The following is a 16,965-nucleotide window of genomic DNA, read 5'->3' as shown; positions in this document are numbered from 1 at the left end:
TTGGGGAGATGCAATTGCATTTTCAATGCTCTCCAAGGAACTTTTGGTCAATGCAAGGTTGGAGATGCCTTGGAAAGTTGCATTTTTGGAATGCAACTTGTACTGTTCATCGCGCACTGGTCCGGCGGCTGGCGACTACCGCTTGAGAGCTAGCCCAACCCCGTCGACCACCACCTGGGGGTCGCGAGACCTCGGCGACCGTCGCCTGTGGTCACGTGACCCCAGGCGGTGGTTGCCCAACCTTAGGCGTTGCCAGGGTTACGTGACCCAGGCGACGCTTGAGGTCACACGACCTCAGGCCACCTCGCCTAAGGTTAGGCGGCGGTGGCCGGCGACTAGATCTGGCCGGCGGCAGTGGCCAGTGATTGAGCTCCACCAGACTTTTTTTTAAAAAAAAAATATTAGCAAAAGTCCTTTACAAAATATAGTTTTTACCAAACGGTGTTTAGGCCAAACTTACTTTCAAATGTGATTTTAAAAAACACTTACCAAATACTATTTGCATTTCGAAAAATCCATTTAGCCCAAGATATTTGCATTCCCCAAAGGCATTCTCTTAAAGTCGAACCAAACGGGCTATAGTCTCTTCAACACCAAATCAAACCAAAATTCAATCGACATGGACGCTGACCAACGCCAATGAAGATGCCCACGTGGACGTGTGGCATAATTCAACCAATAGAGGCAACATTGGAAGACGACGTGGATAAAATTTAGGCAATATAGAGCGTGAATCTACGAGAATAAAAGTAGTAGAATTCTTCATATAACATTGAATCCATAAGCGACGAATGCATCTCTCTACGTTATTATGAAGGGGAGAAATTACGAATCGAAAACGAAATTTGTCATTGTCATATTGCAATCAACGGCTTATTCTCTTAGGCTACGTTTGGTCATCCAGATTTGAATTGAGATAGAATAGGATAAGATCGGATTAGAATTCCTCCAAATATTCTCCAGATTGTAGAAAACCTCATTCATATTTGGTGTAATCCAAGATAGAATAAAAATCAATGAAAATCTCACTTGCCCGGTACTATCTCCCGTGATATCCAAATCTCACCACTTGAGTTCCCTCACTCGCATCTCAAAGCCGTTCTCTCTAGCTCCCTTCGATTCGTCTCTTTCATTTTCGCCAGATCCAACGCCATCTCCACCTTCGGACCCTATTCCTCAATGAGCTTCACTGTATCAAAGCCAAAGATGAGCCGGTGTTGGACGTAGTGCACAAAGCTCAAGTGCCATTTGACATTGAAGCCAATGATCTGGGGTAGTCAGAGGCGCAAAGGAGGTGGACAAAGATCCAACGGTGGATGGCACTGGGGCAACGAGTAATGAAGGCGGACACGCCTCTGTTGTGGACAACGAGATCCTTCGACCGTACTGATCATGCAAGGATTCGAGTTCTTCGATAATGATGGCCATATGACGTATAAATTCTCCTTTTCTCCCTTAGTCGTCGGAGCATGATCAGCTCGACGGAGGCAAAAACGATTGCATATGGTCAAAAGTGGTGATGATCAGCTGTCGTGGAGGTGGCTCTCGTGCGGTGGCCAGCGAAGCCAAATGCATTACTCCATTCCTCTGTCGTTGGAGGAAGATTGTTAAATTATTTTTTGACAAAAAATTATCCAATCCGGGTTTATTCGACCCCAAAGCCTGAATTTTTTATCCGGTATTTTATCCAAGTATATCCAGTTCAGAGGACGTCACCAAACACCAGATATAATATTTTTTATCCTATCCGGACTACCAAGCGCATAGATAACTCTTGGAGTGTACATACTTATTGCCACTTTACTTGGGGATTTCAAATGGGTCGGGCCGACTCGGCCTATATTCTTAATGGGCCATGACAGGCCTGCTCAGCCCATTTTCTTAGTGGGCCGAGACTGGCCAGCCCGGTCCATTTCTTACCGGGCCTTCTTTTCTAAAAATTTCTTGGGCACAATCTGGACTCATGAATGGTATAGCCCAACGGCGATTGGATTAGTAGTCATTGGGCTACTTATCCGTGGTCGATGGCCACTGAAAAAAAAAGGGTTGGGAGGACCCGGCCCGTGTGACAAATGGGTCGGGTTACAACTTCAAGGCAAAGATCCGATCCTTTCCATTGATGGAAAAATGGGGGCCCATTTTACACTTCAATGTCACTTAGGCTGCGCATGACAATGATTCTGTGTCCGGGAACAGATTCTGCTCAGAAATGATTCTTTTTTATTCTCGTGCCTAATTGATTCTCGAGCATTTTAAGGCGTTTGTTAACGGCCCAAAATTCCATCCCTGGAATAGAAAAAGAACGTAAATGCGTTTGGTAACGTCACAAAATTTCTTTTTATTAATAATATTTTTAAATATTTTAATATTTCTTTCTTTTTTTTCTTTTCTTTTTTTCTTTTCCTCCTTCTTGGCCATGGCCCTCTCGTCGCGCCATGACCTAAAATATTTTTTTATTAATAATATTTTTATTAAAAGTATTTTTCTTTTTTTTTGGCCATGGCACAGTCGCCGCCATGATCGTAAAATATTTTTTTATTAATAATATTTTTTAGTAAAAATATATATTTTTATTTTTTTTGGCCATGGCCTGGTTGCCGGCCATAGCCGGTAAAATATTTTTTTATTAATAAATTTTTTTATTAAAAATATACATTTTTATTTTTTTTGGGCCATGGCCTGGTCGCCGGTCATGGCCGGTAAAATATTTTTTTTATTAATAATTTTTTTATTAAAAATATATATTTTTATTTTTTTTTGCCATGGCCTGGTCGTCGGCCATGGCTGGTAAAATATTTTTTTATTAAAATATTTTTATTAAAAATATATATTTTTCTTTTTTTTGGCCATGGCCTGTAAAATATTTTTTTTATTAATAATATTTTTTATTAAAATATTTTTATTAAAAATATACATTTTTATTTGTTTTTGGCCATGGCCGGTAAAATATTTTTTTTAATAATAATATTTTTTATTAAATTATTTTTATTAAAAATATATTTTTTTTCTTTTTTTGCCATGGCCTGGTCACCGGCCATGGTAGGTAAAATATTTTTTTTATTAATAATATTTTTTATTAAAAATATATATTTTTCTTTTTTTTGGCCATGGCCTGGTCGCCAGCCATAGCAGGTAAAATATTTTTTATTAAAATATTTTATTCTCGTTAGATCCGGCGAGGGCGGTCCTCGGGCCAGACAATAGAAGCTACATTAAAAACCAAGAAAAGGAAGAAGAAAAAAAAATTGATTCTCAAAATTATTCCCAGAATCAAGAAGCCGCTTTTTTTTTATTCTTGAAAACTGATTCTGAGAACAATTTTTGACAAAATTGTGCCCAAAATCAAAAAATTAAACAAACACATTTCTGTTCCCAAACTGATTCTGGGAACAAAAGAACAGAATCAAACACTGTTTGGCAAGTTGTCATGCGCAGCCTTATACTTCTCCATTAATGGTGCACATGCAGTTTCCACATCTCAAGTCCTTGTTTAAACACACACACTCTCTCTCCTCTCTCTCTCTAACACAGCAGGATTACAAGGAGATTGTCTATCCCAGATAAAAAAAAATCAAGAAATTGATGGCAAGCTGAGAGGCCTTGGTTCAAATCGCTGAACTTGCACGTTCTCCAGCGGTCGCTCTCAAAAAAGCGCGCACTCATATGATCCGGTGGTCACTCAATTGCGAGTGCGAGATCGAAGCACTACCACGCCCAAACTATTAATAAAATATGGGCTAAAACTATAAAAACCTTCTGACATCGTCGCAAGGCCCTCGAACCTCCACCCACTCACTAAGGAGCAAAACCCTCGTGCATTTCAGTCTATAGGGAGTATGAACCATATCCCAACATCAGACACCAGATATCTCGACGATAAGAACGGGAAAAAAATCGAGATCTCGATGGCGGGGGCCCACGGTTGCGGTCGAGATGTGCACGCACCCCGTGACAAGAACTTCAAATTCAATACTACCGAGAGACCTTTTACTTGAGGATTGTCAATGAAGAATGAGGGTGACTCAGGGTGAGGATTGTCATTGGTGAAAGATGGGCATGGGGGCAAATGGAGAAGCGCTAGAGTGTCGGCAAGTGACGCGACGGAGATTTGCCCCATTTGCTATTGCTATTGCCGGCATCATCAACATCAATGATCCATCGCTTGACAAACCCCAAAGGAGAGCGACCGAAGTGGAAAGAGAAATTTTACGATCTAAAATGGCTTTAAATGTTCGGGGTCCTTCTGCTCTTTTCCAACACATCCTTCCCTTGCTATATGAAAAAGCCCCCAGGGATGGGCGTGCATTTGCCCATTGCCAATCTAGTTTGGCATATTTTAAGTGCCGCAAACTGCCTAAAGCGAGGCTAATTGTCGCGGGTTGTCGCGGATCTAAAGCCCCGCCATCTTAATTTCTCGCCCCGAGCCCAAGTTTTGCTTATTAATCCTAGCGCGTAAAGATTAGGTTGATTTAAATTCACGGTAACTAGTTTTTAGATAAGTTCATCACATTCTGTCACAAGATCTCTTCGTTACCTCTCGATGCACTGGATCTTGTCCTCTCTCTCTCTCTCTTACAAATAAATAAATGATTCTCTTGTTTTATCATTTTCAACAGCGGATAGCTCAGAAAAGAGTCTTGGTTTGGTCTCAAATCTCATCATCATCATCCACCTTCGATATTCCCTGGTCGTTAAAAAGTTTCAAATCTACTCACCAGCAAATCCGCTTTCATCCCCACTTCTAAAAATTCGACCTTTTTCTATAAAAATAACCATACGGTTCCGCACTGTCGTTCGTGGCCCTTAATCATTCTCCCTCCTTTTCACACTGTCCCTGTCTCTCTCTCCAGCTCACTCCCTCACTGGTTGCTCAGCACCCTTCGATTCCCATGGAGATCTAGAGCTCTGGCAACAAGGAGCGGTCGCTTTTACTTGCCTGTGCTTGACCCAGTTGGTTTGTAAGGTACCCACTTCTTGTTTTTTCGCAGAAAGGTCTTGTGTTGAGTGGGAAGATTGGCTGGGCTGATCCTTGTTGTCTTTTTTCACTTCATTCTTCGTGATGGGTGATCTTTTCCCTGCATTTTTGTGGGGTTGTCTGCTCTTTCCAGTTGGGTGGAGCGATGAGTTTTCTTGTCCCTTCAATATGACCGCGCGTTTGTTCTTGAAAGTTGGCTTTTTTTAGATGTTTTTGTTCTTGCTTAGATGTTATGATCCTCTTCAGGACTGCGTGCTTTGCGTAGGGTTGCATAAAGAAGTGGTCATGTTTCTGCCTTGCAATTCCAATAGAGTCGAGTTCTGTGCCCCGGAGTAAAGGATATCCATACTTGTTCCAAGAGAATGCCTGTTGCAATTTAATCATTTCATGCCCAGTATTGTTTTGCCGGTCTTGGCGTGCTTCATTTATATACATTTCCGATGAGCAGATCTTGAAAGTATCTCCATTTATGTGAGATTCATGAATTGGACAATCATGTACATACATATGCGAAGCAAAGCAACTCGGTGTGTGTTTTTGAGGAGTTGGTTCAGTCAATGCTGGTGCTGGGATTTACAAATTGCCACAACTGTCAGATGCATCAGTATCTAATCGAAATCTACGAGCAAGCATCGGATCTTCTCAAGACTTGTGATCTAAGATTTAAAAAAACTTGTTTCAGAACGATAGGTGCTCAGGAAATTTCCACCATTTAATACAGTTAATAAGCAAAGTGCTTGTTGAATGGCAAATCCTGTTTTACCAACTTGGGTATTTGGACAATTTGTGTGATATGCTGGATATGTTGATAGAGGCTGCGGTCCCCGCTAGTTTAAAGGTTAGTCATAGACCTGTCAAAATGGGTCATAAACGCATCTCTTAACTCACATATGAAGGGCTGAGTTGTTATATGGGTTAGTTATATTCAGCAAATGAGTCATAAATGGGTTTAAACATAATATGGGTGTTAAATGGGTTTACAACTTACTTAGACCCAACCCATCTTTATGACTCTCTCTTCATTCTCTCTCGCTCTCACTCGATCTTGCGCTTACTCACTCCGTTCTCTCACCTCAGTTTGGAAATGAGTTTTCCTAGATCGGGTTGTATATGGAAGTGTTTTAGCAATATGGGTCGGTTAGGTATGTGTTGGGTAAGGGTTGGGTCGGGTTTATATGCATTGCATAGAAATGGGTCAAAACAAGTCCCATGGGTTTAATCCTTACCCACCTGCCCCCGGCTATGGGTTCCCAGAGCTTCATTGCAGTGCTAAAACCATGACTATTTAATCATCTCCAGTAGATCTTTTCTTCTTTAATAGAAATGACTAAAAATACGAAGAGTATTGGTTGTTTGCACTACTCATGCCATTGTGCTTGCCCCCTTAATTCTTGGCATCCGTATCTTTTTGGCAATGATTGTTGTATTATGTCTCAAGCATCAGAAGCATGGTTAATTTTCTGCTTCGCATAAGCTCAAGCAAGTTGCATTATTTCGATTATGCCCGATACTACGGATGCGGGTTTAAGTATGCATGCCTTTGATTTTCTTTCCTTTTTGTTATGTGCTCAGTAATAACTTCATTAACCCTGCTTTTACTGTACAGTGAGCTCGAGACTACTGCTTGAACGGAATGGCGATCAAGAACAATCTCTCAGGCTACAGAACACGAAGACCAGTGTCCATCTTTGTTGCCCTCGGTCTGTGTTGTTGTTTCTACTTGTTGGGAACATGGCAAAAGAGTGGCTTTGGTAAAGGAGATAGCATAGCTCTCGAAATTACTAAGCATACTGATTGCAATGTCTTCACAAACCTGAACTTTGAGACGCATCACAATGATGTCGAGATCACTGAACCTCCCGAGCAAAAGATTCAAGTGTTTGAGCCTTGTGATGTTAAATATACTGATTATACTCCTTGTCAAGAACAGGACAGGGCAATGATGTTCCCTAGAGAGAATATGATATACAGGGAAAGACATTGTCCTCCAGATGATGAAAAATTGCGCTGTCTTGTCCCCGCTCCTAAAGGTTATAAGACTCCATTTCCCTGGCCAAAAAGCCGAGACTATGCCCACTATGCTAATGTGCCTTACAAACACTTGACGGTTGAAAAGGCTGTCCAGAACTGGGTGCAGTTCAAGGGTGATGTGTTCAAGTTTCCGGGTGGCGGTACAATGTTTCCTCAGGGAGCAGATGCTTATATTGATGAACTTGCTTCAGTCATACCAATAGCTGACGGTTCTGTGAGGACAGCTCTTGACACTGGTTGTGGAGTAAGTTTCGTGACTTTAGTCTTTTTGCTTCGGTTTTGGGGCTTGTCCAGGGTGTCTCACGCAAGCTTAATTTGTTGAAGACAACTTAATACATCTCTTTTTTCCTCTGCACTGTCTTTGTTCCATCTGCCTTCATCTGTATGAGTTCTGCTAGTCTAGCTTCATTGCTCCATCATTGAGAGAGAATATAATGCAGGTGGCGAGCTGGGGTGCATACCTGCTGAAAAGAAATGTATTGGCCATGTCTTTTGCACCAAGAGACAACCACGAAGCGCAGGTGCAGTTTGCGTTGGAGAGAGGAGTGCCTGCTGTTATTGGTGTCCTTGGAAGTATACGTCTTCCATACCCATCAAGAGCTTTCGATATGGCTCAGTGCTCTCGTTGCTTAATTCCATGGGCTGCTAATGGTAAGTGTGAGTATTACTCTATGGCAAACCATAGTCATATTGGGTCTGTGATCTGCTGAACAATAAATGTATGATAGCTGGTCACTGTCCACTTATGTTTGCTCACATGTTTTTCCAAATAATTGGTGTGTTAAGGATATGATATATATTGTGTGAGCGTTGCAATAGTACCAGGCTGTGTTGTTTGAGTTTTATTGTTGCTTTGTACATAAGATAAGAATCGATTGCCAGTCGATTTTGCCTCAAAGAAGCTTGAGTTGGACATGGGCTTTTCTCACAATTCTTTTTGATGAGTTACCGATTTTATGACATTTTCTACATGATAGAGGGCACATATCTGATGGAAGTCGATAGAGTCCTCAGGCCCGGTGGATACTGGATCTTGTCTGGCCCTCCCATCAATTGGAAGACGTACTACCAGACATGGAAGCGCCCTAAGAAGGAGCTTCAGGCAGAGCAAAGAAAGATAGAAGAGCTGGCCGAACAATTGTGCTGGGAGAAGAAGTACGAGAAAGGAGACCTCGCCATCTGGAGGAAAAAAGTAAATGACCGATCTTGCCAAAGAAAAGATGCCCCCATATGCCAGACTAAAGATGCCGATGATGTCTGGTTAGTCTTCAATACACATCCTTTAAAATCTTATAATCAGTCAACCTTTAGGGGTGCACAAGCACATATGAGAGAGAGAGACTCTTTGGACAGCTCAAATCATGTTACTTTTGCTAAAGCACTCAATGTTGGAAAGCAATTTGACAAGTTAGTCCACAACGTGAATGGTTCAGCAGGTTGTTATGGTGGTGGGGTAGGTTTAGAAGAGTAGATGTTTGTTATAAACTCCCACAGAGACTTTGTTTTCAGTATGGGCCCGTTTGGTTCGGCTTTTAGAATGCTCATTTGGGAAATGCAAATACCTTTAGGTGAAAGGCACTTGAAAAAATGCAAATGGCGTTTGGTAAAAAATTATTTAAAAGCCATTTGGGGAAATGCAATTATGTTTGGTTATTTCTTTTTACAAATGGGCTTTGGGAGCTTTTTTTTTATTATTATTTTTAAAAGTACCCTTTGCCGGCTCCGGCGAAGAGCTACGGCCGCCAGCGAGCCAGATCTGGCGCCGGTGGCCGTCGTCGTTGGAGGCCTGAGGTCGCGCGACCCAGGCGGCGAGGGTCGCGCGACCCCAGGTGGCCGTCGCCTGAGGTCGCGCGAACCCAGGCGGCGACGGCCTGGGTCGAGCGACCCCAGGCGGCCGTCGCCGAGGTCGCGCGACCTCGCCGGCGCGCGCCGGCCCCTCGCCGGCCGCCCTAGCCGGCCACGCTTTGCTGAAGAAGAATTTTTTTTTTTTTTGGGGAACAGTCAGCATTCCAAATGCTACCAAATGAGCATTTGGAACTCCAATGCTGAACCGTTTGGTTCAGCATTTTGGGAATGCTCATTTGGCCATTCCCAATGCTGAACCAAACGGGGCCTATGTCCAAACTTCTAGACATTCTGAACTTTATAATCTCAACACATCATTTTGGTGCACGTCAGGTATGAGAAAATGGAGTCGTGTGTCACTCCTTTCCCTAAGGTAGCAAGTTCGAAAGAAGTGGCAGGAGGGGAATTGAAGAAGTTCCCGGCCAGGCTTAATGCCGTCCCGCCTCGAATAGCTAAAGGGTCTGTTCCAGGAGTCACGGCCGACCTATACGATGAGGACAATAAGATCTGGAGAAAGCATGTCAGTAGCTATAAGCGGTTCAATAGATTGATTGGCTCCATGAGATATCGCAATGTGATGGACATGAATGCAGGCCTCGGTGGATTCGCAGCAGCACTCGAATCGCCAAAACTATGGGTTATGAATGTCGTGCCAAACATTGCGAAGAACTCGCTAGGTGTCATCTACGAGAGGGGCCTGATAGGCAGTTACCATGATTGGTGAGTATTTGATTAGCGCAAGGACCTGTCAGATCTTACTCTGATCAAATCCCATGGGCAAACTTGTTTGGTTTCTTTATGCAAAAGTTCTTTCATTTCTTTAATATTAACTGAAACATAAACCTCGTGAGCAACACTGCTATGCCCTCGAGTACCTCTTTGTCGGATTTGAGATGAACTTTCATATGGTTTCAGGTGTGAAGGATTCTCTACTTACCCGAGGACATACGATCTAATTCATGCCAGCGGACTCTTTAGCTTGTACAAGGGCAAGTAAGTCTTCTCCTTCTGCTCCCCATTATTAATCCTCTGGTCAGTGTTTAGGAACTTCCATAGCTAAAAAGGATTCAGGTCGGTTTATTTTATTTGTAGTTGTGGACACTGACTTTCGCGGCGTAAAAAGTTTTTACCTGCTAGCATTGGACTTGGACAGGGACCTTATTCTTCAAGCTTAGCATCAAAACTTTTACAGTGCAATGCGAAACCGTAATTAACAGAGCTCAGAACTTAGTAGGCCTTTCTTAAGATTCAGTTTGCATACTTGCTATCACAGAGTTGACTTATTCCAGATAGTAAATGACTAAACGTGCCGTCAAATTTGAGTAATTTCTTTCTCGTTTTCTTCTGTGGATGTGGCATCCGCATCAAGTCAATTAGTTTATCCGCCGCAAATGTTTTTGTACCACCGTCCCCTGATATCAAACTTAAAATATCGCCAGGTGCAAGTTCGAGGACATTCTTCTGGAGATGGACCGCATACTGCGGCCTGAGGGTGCAATCCTCCTGCGGGACGAAGTCGATACGATGAACGAGGTCAGGAAGATCGCCATAGGAATGAGATGGGATATCAAGTTGGTGGATCACGAGGACGGTCCCCTCGTGCCTGAGAAGATATTGGTCGGGGTCAAACAGTATTGGGTCGGCAGCAGCGGCAACAGCACGTCCGACGACGCATAAAGATCTCACACATTCTTTTCGCGGGTTTCAATGGAAGTCAAAGCCCCCCTTTGGATTTAAGCAGGGCCATTAGCAGAGATGCAAGTCTCTATCATATGGTGATGCTGCAAGTGTTCTGTCATAGTTCATTCTGTTTAGCACATTTTGTTTGGGTTTCTTAGGAGGATTTGCAAGGGGAAAACCCAAAAAATAGCTTTCACACTGCCAAAATAATCAGTGTCACCCGAATTACGCCGAACCTGTGTATTGATCATAATGAAAATTCCTCGATCAGTCGTTGCGCTACTGCCCATATCGAACTCGCTACTCGGCTTGCTCTAAGGTTTCGAGATCCATTCGCGACTATCCCAACTCATCAGAAGCCGATCGAATCGCGTCGTTCTCTCTCATAAGTTCTTAAGTTCGAACTGAACTTCGGTACTTGGGTTGGCTTAGCTTTTGAATGCTTAATCCAGATGCTGAACTAGGCGTGATCAGGGCCTCGTTTTAGGGAAGAAGTACCATTAAAATCCTCAATTTATTGTACCTGTACCGATTCAGTTCTCAACTTTTCATTTGTACTAATTCAGTCATAAACTTTTTGACGATTTGTCAATGTAAAGTTTATAACTTATAGAAGCCAGTCGAATCGCGTCGTTCTCTCTCTCTCTCTCTCTCTCTCTCTCTCAAGTTCTAAAGTTCGAACCGGACTTCGGTCCTTGGGTCGGCTTAGTGTTTGGAATGCTTATTCCAGACGCCGAACTGGGCGCGATCAAGGCCTCATTTTAGGGAAAAAGTATCAATAAAATCCTAAATTAGTTGCACTTGTACCGATTTAGTTTTAAATATTTTAATTGTACCAATTCAGTCCTAAACCTTTTGATGATTTGTCAATATAATCCATTCGGTCAATTTTAGCTGGAAATGGCTAACATGGATACTGTCTATCCTACGTGGCACAATCGATGCTAATGTTGAATAATTTTAACAATATTTTTATATTTTTCGAATTTTCTTACCGTTTACAACTTTAGACCGCATGAGGTCGCCGGCCGACCATCACCGGCGGGCAGTCATGATTTAGGGTCACTTTACAGTTGGAACACTAGTTGATGTCCTGTCCTGTCCTGAGCTACCACTACTGTTGTCGGATTCCCCGCCATGGCCTTCCCAACCTTTCTGATCTCCAATTTTTTTTTCACCTCCCTTTTTCCGGCCGTACACAGAAAAAATGAAATTAAAATTAAAAAAAACATACTTATCGTTATCCAACGTCGATGCATCACCTGACTGCAATTAGAGTATTTTAATAATCAAGTAATCAAAGCGCTAATCCGGATTAGGCCCCTCGAATCAAAGTCGTAAGTTTGACTTGTGCTTTTTTTAATCTCGTCGGACATATTTTATCATTATCAGGGACCGACCAATCGTAATTTTAGAGAATTTATTAGGGTAGCATACATCAATCTATGCTTTCACAAAAGAAAATAAAAAAATAAAAAAAATGGAAAAAAATAATCTCCCCACCACGTGGCTTGGACACGCGTTGGAGCCCATTGCAAAGAGCGCCGTGAAAAACTTGCAAAATGGCAAATAAATTTTTTAAAAAAAAAATAATGAAACAAATAATCCTTAAAATTTGGCTCGATATGTAATATGATCTATGAGTTTTTAATTTATTTAATGTAATCCTTCAATTTTACCCTAATATAAAATACGATCCATAAATTTTTAATTTGTTCAATGTGCTCTCTAAACTTTTGGTTCATGTTCCATTAATTCGACTTTATGGGTAATATTGAACATTTTCATATAGTCCGGGACTATATTAAACATGAATCAAAAGTTCATGGATCACATTACACATTAGCCATAGTTTAGAGACCATAGTAAATAAATAAAAAGATCAGCGACCGCGTTATATTTTGGGCCAAAACTCAATATTATTTGTGTCATTATTCTTAAATTATAAAAAAGTATATGTTATTTTTATTTTCGTTTTTTAACTTTTGAGCTTGTCTTGAAAAGTTGTCATCACCTTTCTTTCCCCTTCTCCTTCTCCTTCTCCTTCTGCTCTCTCTCTCTCTGAGTTGCAGAATCCGAGGGAAACCCGAAAGGGGCTGGCGATCAGGTAACACTGCAATTGTTCGATTTCATGCCTCTCTGCAATCCTTAAAACTCTTTGGTCAGCTGTGGAATATCGGTGTGTTCTCTGGCGGTGGTTGTTGCTCCTTTGTGTCCCAGTTGCTTTTGTCGTTCCATCGACGATTCGGTGCTTGAAATTCGCGTGCACAGCATGTTCAGGTTGAGCCCGCGAAGCGGGAAAGAAACATAATTCTTGGGTTGTTGAATTCATTCGGGATGAGAAAGTGTAGGCAAAGAGAAGTTGATTTGAGCGTGAGCTGCAGTGACATGTATTCTAGGTAATAGCTCAGGGGAGTTCAATTTTCGTTCTTTGGGTGAATATTGATTTGCTTGCTGCAGGGGGCTAGCTGGGTTAGTTGGTGAATAGTGTTTGGTGGGAGGTTCAAAAGTGATCGGAGGGGGAGTTATTTTGGAAATGGCGTGCCGGGGGTGCATGGAATGCGTGCTGAAGCTCTTGAACTTCTTGTTGACGCTTGCTGGTCTGGCGATGGTGGGATATGGGATCTACTTGTTCGTCGAGTACGAAAGATCGTCCAGTGACGCCGTCGGTTACTCGCCCGTAGGTGCTGATGAGGGGTTGGTGCAGCTCGGCCGTCCCTTGCTCGTGATGGTCTCTCTCTCGTCCAGTATCTTCGATAATCTGCCCAAAGCTTGGTAAGAATGTTGATTTCTGCACAGAGTGGATGCTGTTTGGCTTCACCCGATTAGATATCTTTTAGTTCACATTGAAGTCATATACTGCTTGGCTCGTGAGGACGTAGGGGAACGAAAACTTGAGTTCCGCATCTTTTATGTCGGTTTGGTTGGCATTGGACGTTTTATTCTGCCCTGCAGCAGTGAGATTCTTTGCCTTTGCTATATATTATCTTTTGGTGCGAGATTTCTATTTTTGGCCCATTCATGAAGGGCAAAGAACTGCTGGTAAATTTGTTTTTCTTTTGATCAGTAGAAAAACTGGTTGTCGCTCATGATCAAAGAGGACGACCAGTCATCAATGCTACTTGTAGCAACCTTTTTGCAGTTTCAGGCCTTATAACACGGCATGTTTTGCTGTTTCTCTTCCTACCACTTTTCGTTCCGTTGCAGTTACTGAGAAAGGAGATTACTTTAAAAAAATTGGAGAATTCTACAATCCAAACTCTGCCAGTGTAAAAATATTGCTATATATCAACTAGAAAATGCTGCTGCAGTGGTCCAGTGAGATTAGAAAAAAGAATAAGTAAAAGCCTTATAAGTAAAAAAATCCTAGTGGAATTGTTGTAGTGCTGCTTCAGGGGTGGAAAATTTTTTATATGAGATTTGGCTGAAGAAAGTTGGGATGACTGTTTTGGTTTCAAGTCATCTCATATGCAGCAAAACAACATCCTACTGATGAATATAACCAGATCTGCATCAAAATGCAGCAGTGTATACTCTTTCCTTGAGGAGGTTGGGGACCTCATATGCATAGATCTACTAGTCAATGTGAAATTTTGTAAAAGGTCGGCTTTGGAGGCGACCTTCATTTGCTGCCTGGAAGATTTGTTTGTGCAGTCAAGTGCTAAGCCTTATAATAATCGATTTTGGTGTGAATCTTAACATTCAGGTTCATAGGAGATATAGACACTTATGAGAAAACTTGTGGGGTAAATTGATTGTAAGAGTGATAATAGAAATGGCTGGCCATTTAAAACCTAAACTGGCATCTGCAATCTGCCTTTGGTAGCTCTTTTCTCATTGCCTTCAATACTGTTATGGGTAATTGAGATTGGAGTAGTCGGTAGTTTATTGCAACAGAGCATGAAACGTGGTCAGTTGAGTTTGGTAGTTGAATTGGACATTGCAATCAACTCGCTTTGGCTATATCTGTAACAGATAGAATGTGAGGTTATTATGTATACCTAATGTAAAACTAGCTCATTGCCTAAAGTAACATCTGAGCATTCGCCTTTTAGAACTTTTAGTGGAGCAGAATGATTCAAACTGCAGCTCTGATACTAGATAATTTTTCTGCAAATGGGTGTAAGCAGTCATTGGTTGGAAGCTCAAGTCCAACGGGAATAGTACCTGAACATATCATCTTGCCTAATGCCATGTTATGCCTATCTTGTACTTGTCATGGTGCCTAAGTTAGCTAAACTGATAAGCTGAGCCTAATTGATGTTCTTTTCTATTTCTTTTTCCTGCCGAGACCATAACTTGCAAAATTTATCATGCTTAAGCCTAGCTCAATATTTTATGCTGAGTTGGCAGCTTCTAGTTTTTCGCTATTATGCATATCTGCATGGAACCTCTCTTTACTCTTAGGCAAGCCTGCTTGAGCCCTGCCCAGAAGACTTAACTGTTGGATATTTTGGTGGGTTTCCGCAACTTGTGTTTTCCTCCTTTGATGTAGTGCATCTTTATGTAGTTGAAGAAAATATTGATAGTGGGGGATGTTCCTGTTCATTGTTCATATGCTACTCTTTACTGAGGTCTCTTGTTTAAGATGAGCTGGATTTTGCACATATCACCTTGTGGAACATCCTAATGATTCTATTGTCTCATCATTTTTCTTTTTCTGTTTTTTGACACATTGATGCAGGTTCATATTCTTGTTTATCGGTGTTGGATTGGTCCTCTTCATCATATCTTGCTTTGGATGTACCGGAGCTGTAACTAGGAATGGTTGCTGTTTGACTTGTGTATCCTCATTCTCATTGAGTCTTCTTGATTCAAAATATCTCTTAGCATAGGCGATGAGTTTATGAATTCTTGGCAGGGAGAAAGCTACAGTTTTATAGTACGTGATGATGGTAGTCCACAGCGTAATTTACCATAACATTATGCCTAAATTGTTAATACTGGGCTTTTCCCGTGTTTTTCCCAGTTGGCTTTTATTTTTGACTAGTCAGTTGTTTCCTTAAGTGATGCAGTACTCAGTCTTGGTAATTTTGTTGATCTTGGTGGAGCTGGGGTGTGCTGCGTTTATATACTTCGACAAAACCTGGGAAGATGTAGGGTTTATATCGTTCGTGATTTCTTTAGTTCATTGATGGATAATGTTAGTTTCCTCTTTTAATCATTCGATTACATATCTATAGGATTTACCTACTGATAAAACTGGAGACTTTGACATGATATATGATTTTCTGAAAGAGCACTGGACCATAGTCAGATGGGTGGCTCTTGGAGTGGTGGTATTGGAGGTATGTGTAGGGAACACACTACATAGAACACTTTCAGCGTGCTGGACATTCAGCTCTTAAGATAATGACTTTATGCAACTGCAGGCATTGGTCTTCTTGTTGGCTTTGATGGTTAGGGCAGCAAACAGACCTGCTGAGTATGACAGTGATGATGAGTATATTGCCTCACGACAACAGATCCAGCGGCCATTGCTGAGCCGGCCACCGCCACCGCCACAGCCAGCTGCAGGCGTTCCAGGGGCCGGTGCCCTGGATCAGCGGACAAGCAGAAATGATGCTTGGAGTACTCGAATGAGGGAAAAGGTGGGTCCTTTTATGTTGTATGAGATTACAAATACTGTTGGCCCAAATTTCTTTTGTATAGTGCAGAAATTATGCTTGGAGTACTCAAATGAGGGAAACGGTTGGTTCTCTTATATTGTATTAGATTTCAAATACTGTTGGCCCAAATTTCTTTTGTATAGGACACCGAAGAAGGAAGATCATATGCATGAATGAATCGATTGACCTAAAGAAGATTGGGAATGTAATAGCATACTAGACTGAGTACCGGTGTCCAGCTATGTGCATCTAATGGTCTTGAAATATTATTTTGGTGGCCTTTCTCTCTTTGTATTTATGTTGATATTCTACTCCAATTCTGATGTATGTTTCTCTTCTTGAAACTTTCACTCGGACCAGTATGGGCTGGATACTGCTGAGTTCACATACAATCCAACTGAGTCGAACAGATTCCAGCAAGGGCCAACGCAGCCAACGGAAGAAAGGAGCCGCTGCTCTATTATGTAACAATGGTACATTGATTTGGGTTTTGTCTTGGGAGATGAACCCTAGACAACCGCACGTTCAAGTTCATAACTCAGAGGAGCAGTTTTCTCTTTGTTGAGGATGTGTAGCAGCCTTTTCTCTCTGTTCTGTTTATTCCCCCTCTTCCCATTTGGTCGTGCGTAACCATGTGTTGCTCGTAGGATATGTACTCCGAAACAGTTTTCTTGCCGTGGACTTGGCAACTTTAACGAGCTTAATCAAATTTTTGTACTTAATCTCATTTTTGCAATCTTGGCTCTGGTTTAATTTTTTCATCGAAGACTGCTGTGCAAGAAGATAACGTTTTAAATTTAAACGCCACAAAAAAGGGGAAAAGAG

At 41.8% G+C, this 16,965-nt stretch overlaps 2 protein-coding genes across 2 annotated transcripts; both read left to right on the top strand.

Annotated features, from left to right (window-relative positions):
* The first annotated feature begins 4,686 nt into the window (after window positions 1-4,686).
* LOC115689220 (probable methyltransferase PMT14) lies at window positions 4,687-10,813 on the top strand. The gene is made up of 7 exons (XM_030615212.2): window positions 4,687-4,963; window positions 6,582-7,250; window positions 7,447-7,657; window positions 7,984-8,266; window positions 9,185-9,571; window positions 9,767-9,844; window positions 10,291-10,813. The coding sequence occupies exons 2-7, from the start codon at window positions 6,609-6,611 to the stop codon at window positions 10,526-10,528; spliced, it is 1,839 nt and encodes a 612-aa protein (XP_030471072.1). The 5' UTR covers window positions 4,687-4,963; window positions 6,582-6,608; the 3' UTR covers window positions 10,529-10,813.
* A 1,716-nt stretch (window positions 10,814-12,529) lies between these two features.
* Window positions 12,530-16,862, top strand: LOC115689224 (tobamovirus multiplication protein 2A-like). The gene is made up of 7 exons (XM_030615216.2): window positions 12,530-12,638; window positions 12,992-13,306; window positions 15,216-15,315; window positions 15,547-15,627; window positions 15,715-15,819; window positions 15,904-16,122; window positions 16,501-16,862. Exons 2-7 carry the CDS (start codon window positions 13,068-13,070, stop codon window positions 16,606-16,608), a joined length of 852 nt encoding a protein of 283 aa, XP_030471076.1. The 5' UTR covers window positions 12,530-12,638; window positions 12,992-13,067; the 3' UTR covers window positions 16,609-16,862.
* The last annotated feature ends 103 nt before the right edge of the window (window positions 16,863-16,965 follow it).

The sequence above is a fragment of the Syzygium oleosum genome, unplaced genomic scaffold, assembly GCF_021117445.2.
Source record: "Syzygium oleosum isolate NSW1041296 unplaced genomic scaffold, Sole_v2.1 Sole_v2.15, whole genome shotgun sequence".
In the NCBI taxonomy this organism is placed as follows: domain Eukaryota; kingdom Viridiplantae; phylum Streptophyta; class Magnoliopsida; order Myrtales; family Myrtaceae; genus Syzygium; species Syzygium oleosum.
Note: the sequence above shows the minus strand (reverse complement) of the source record. Positions and strands in the feature narration are given on the sequence as shown.

Excerpts from the sequence above, each read along its gene's own strand:
- LOC115689220 (XM_030615212.2), top strand. The coding sequence starts at position 6,609 with ATGGCGATCAAGAACAATCTCTCAGGCTACAGAACACGAAGACCAGTG. Across the intron at positions 7,658-7,983 it reads AATTCCATGGGCTGCTAATG|AGGGCACATATCTGATGGAA; the intron begins GTAAGTGTGAGT and ends TCTACATGATAG. Across the intron at positions 9,845-10,290 it reads TTTAGCTTGTACAAGGGCAA|GTGCAAGTTCGAGGACATTC; the intron begins GTAAGTCTTCTC and ends AAATATCGCCAG.
- LOC115689224 (XM_030615216.2), top strand. The coding sequence starts at position 13,068 with ATGGCGTGCCGGGGGTGCATGGAATGCGTGCTGAAGCTCTTGAACTTC. Across the intron at positions 15,316-15,546 it reads ATGGTTGCTGTTTGACTTGT|TACTCAGTCTTGGTAATTTT; the intron begins GTATCCTCATTC and ends TAAGTGATGCAG. Across the intron at positions 15,820-15,903 it reads TTGGAGTGGTGGTATTGGAG|GCATTGGTCTTCTTGTTGGC; the intron begins GTATGTGTAGGG and ends ATGCAACTGCAG.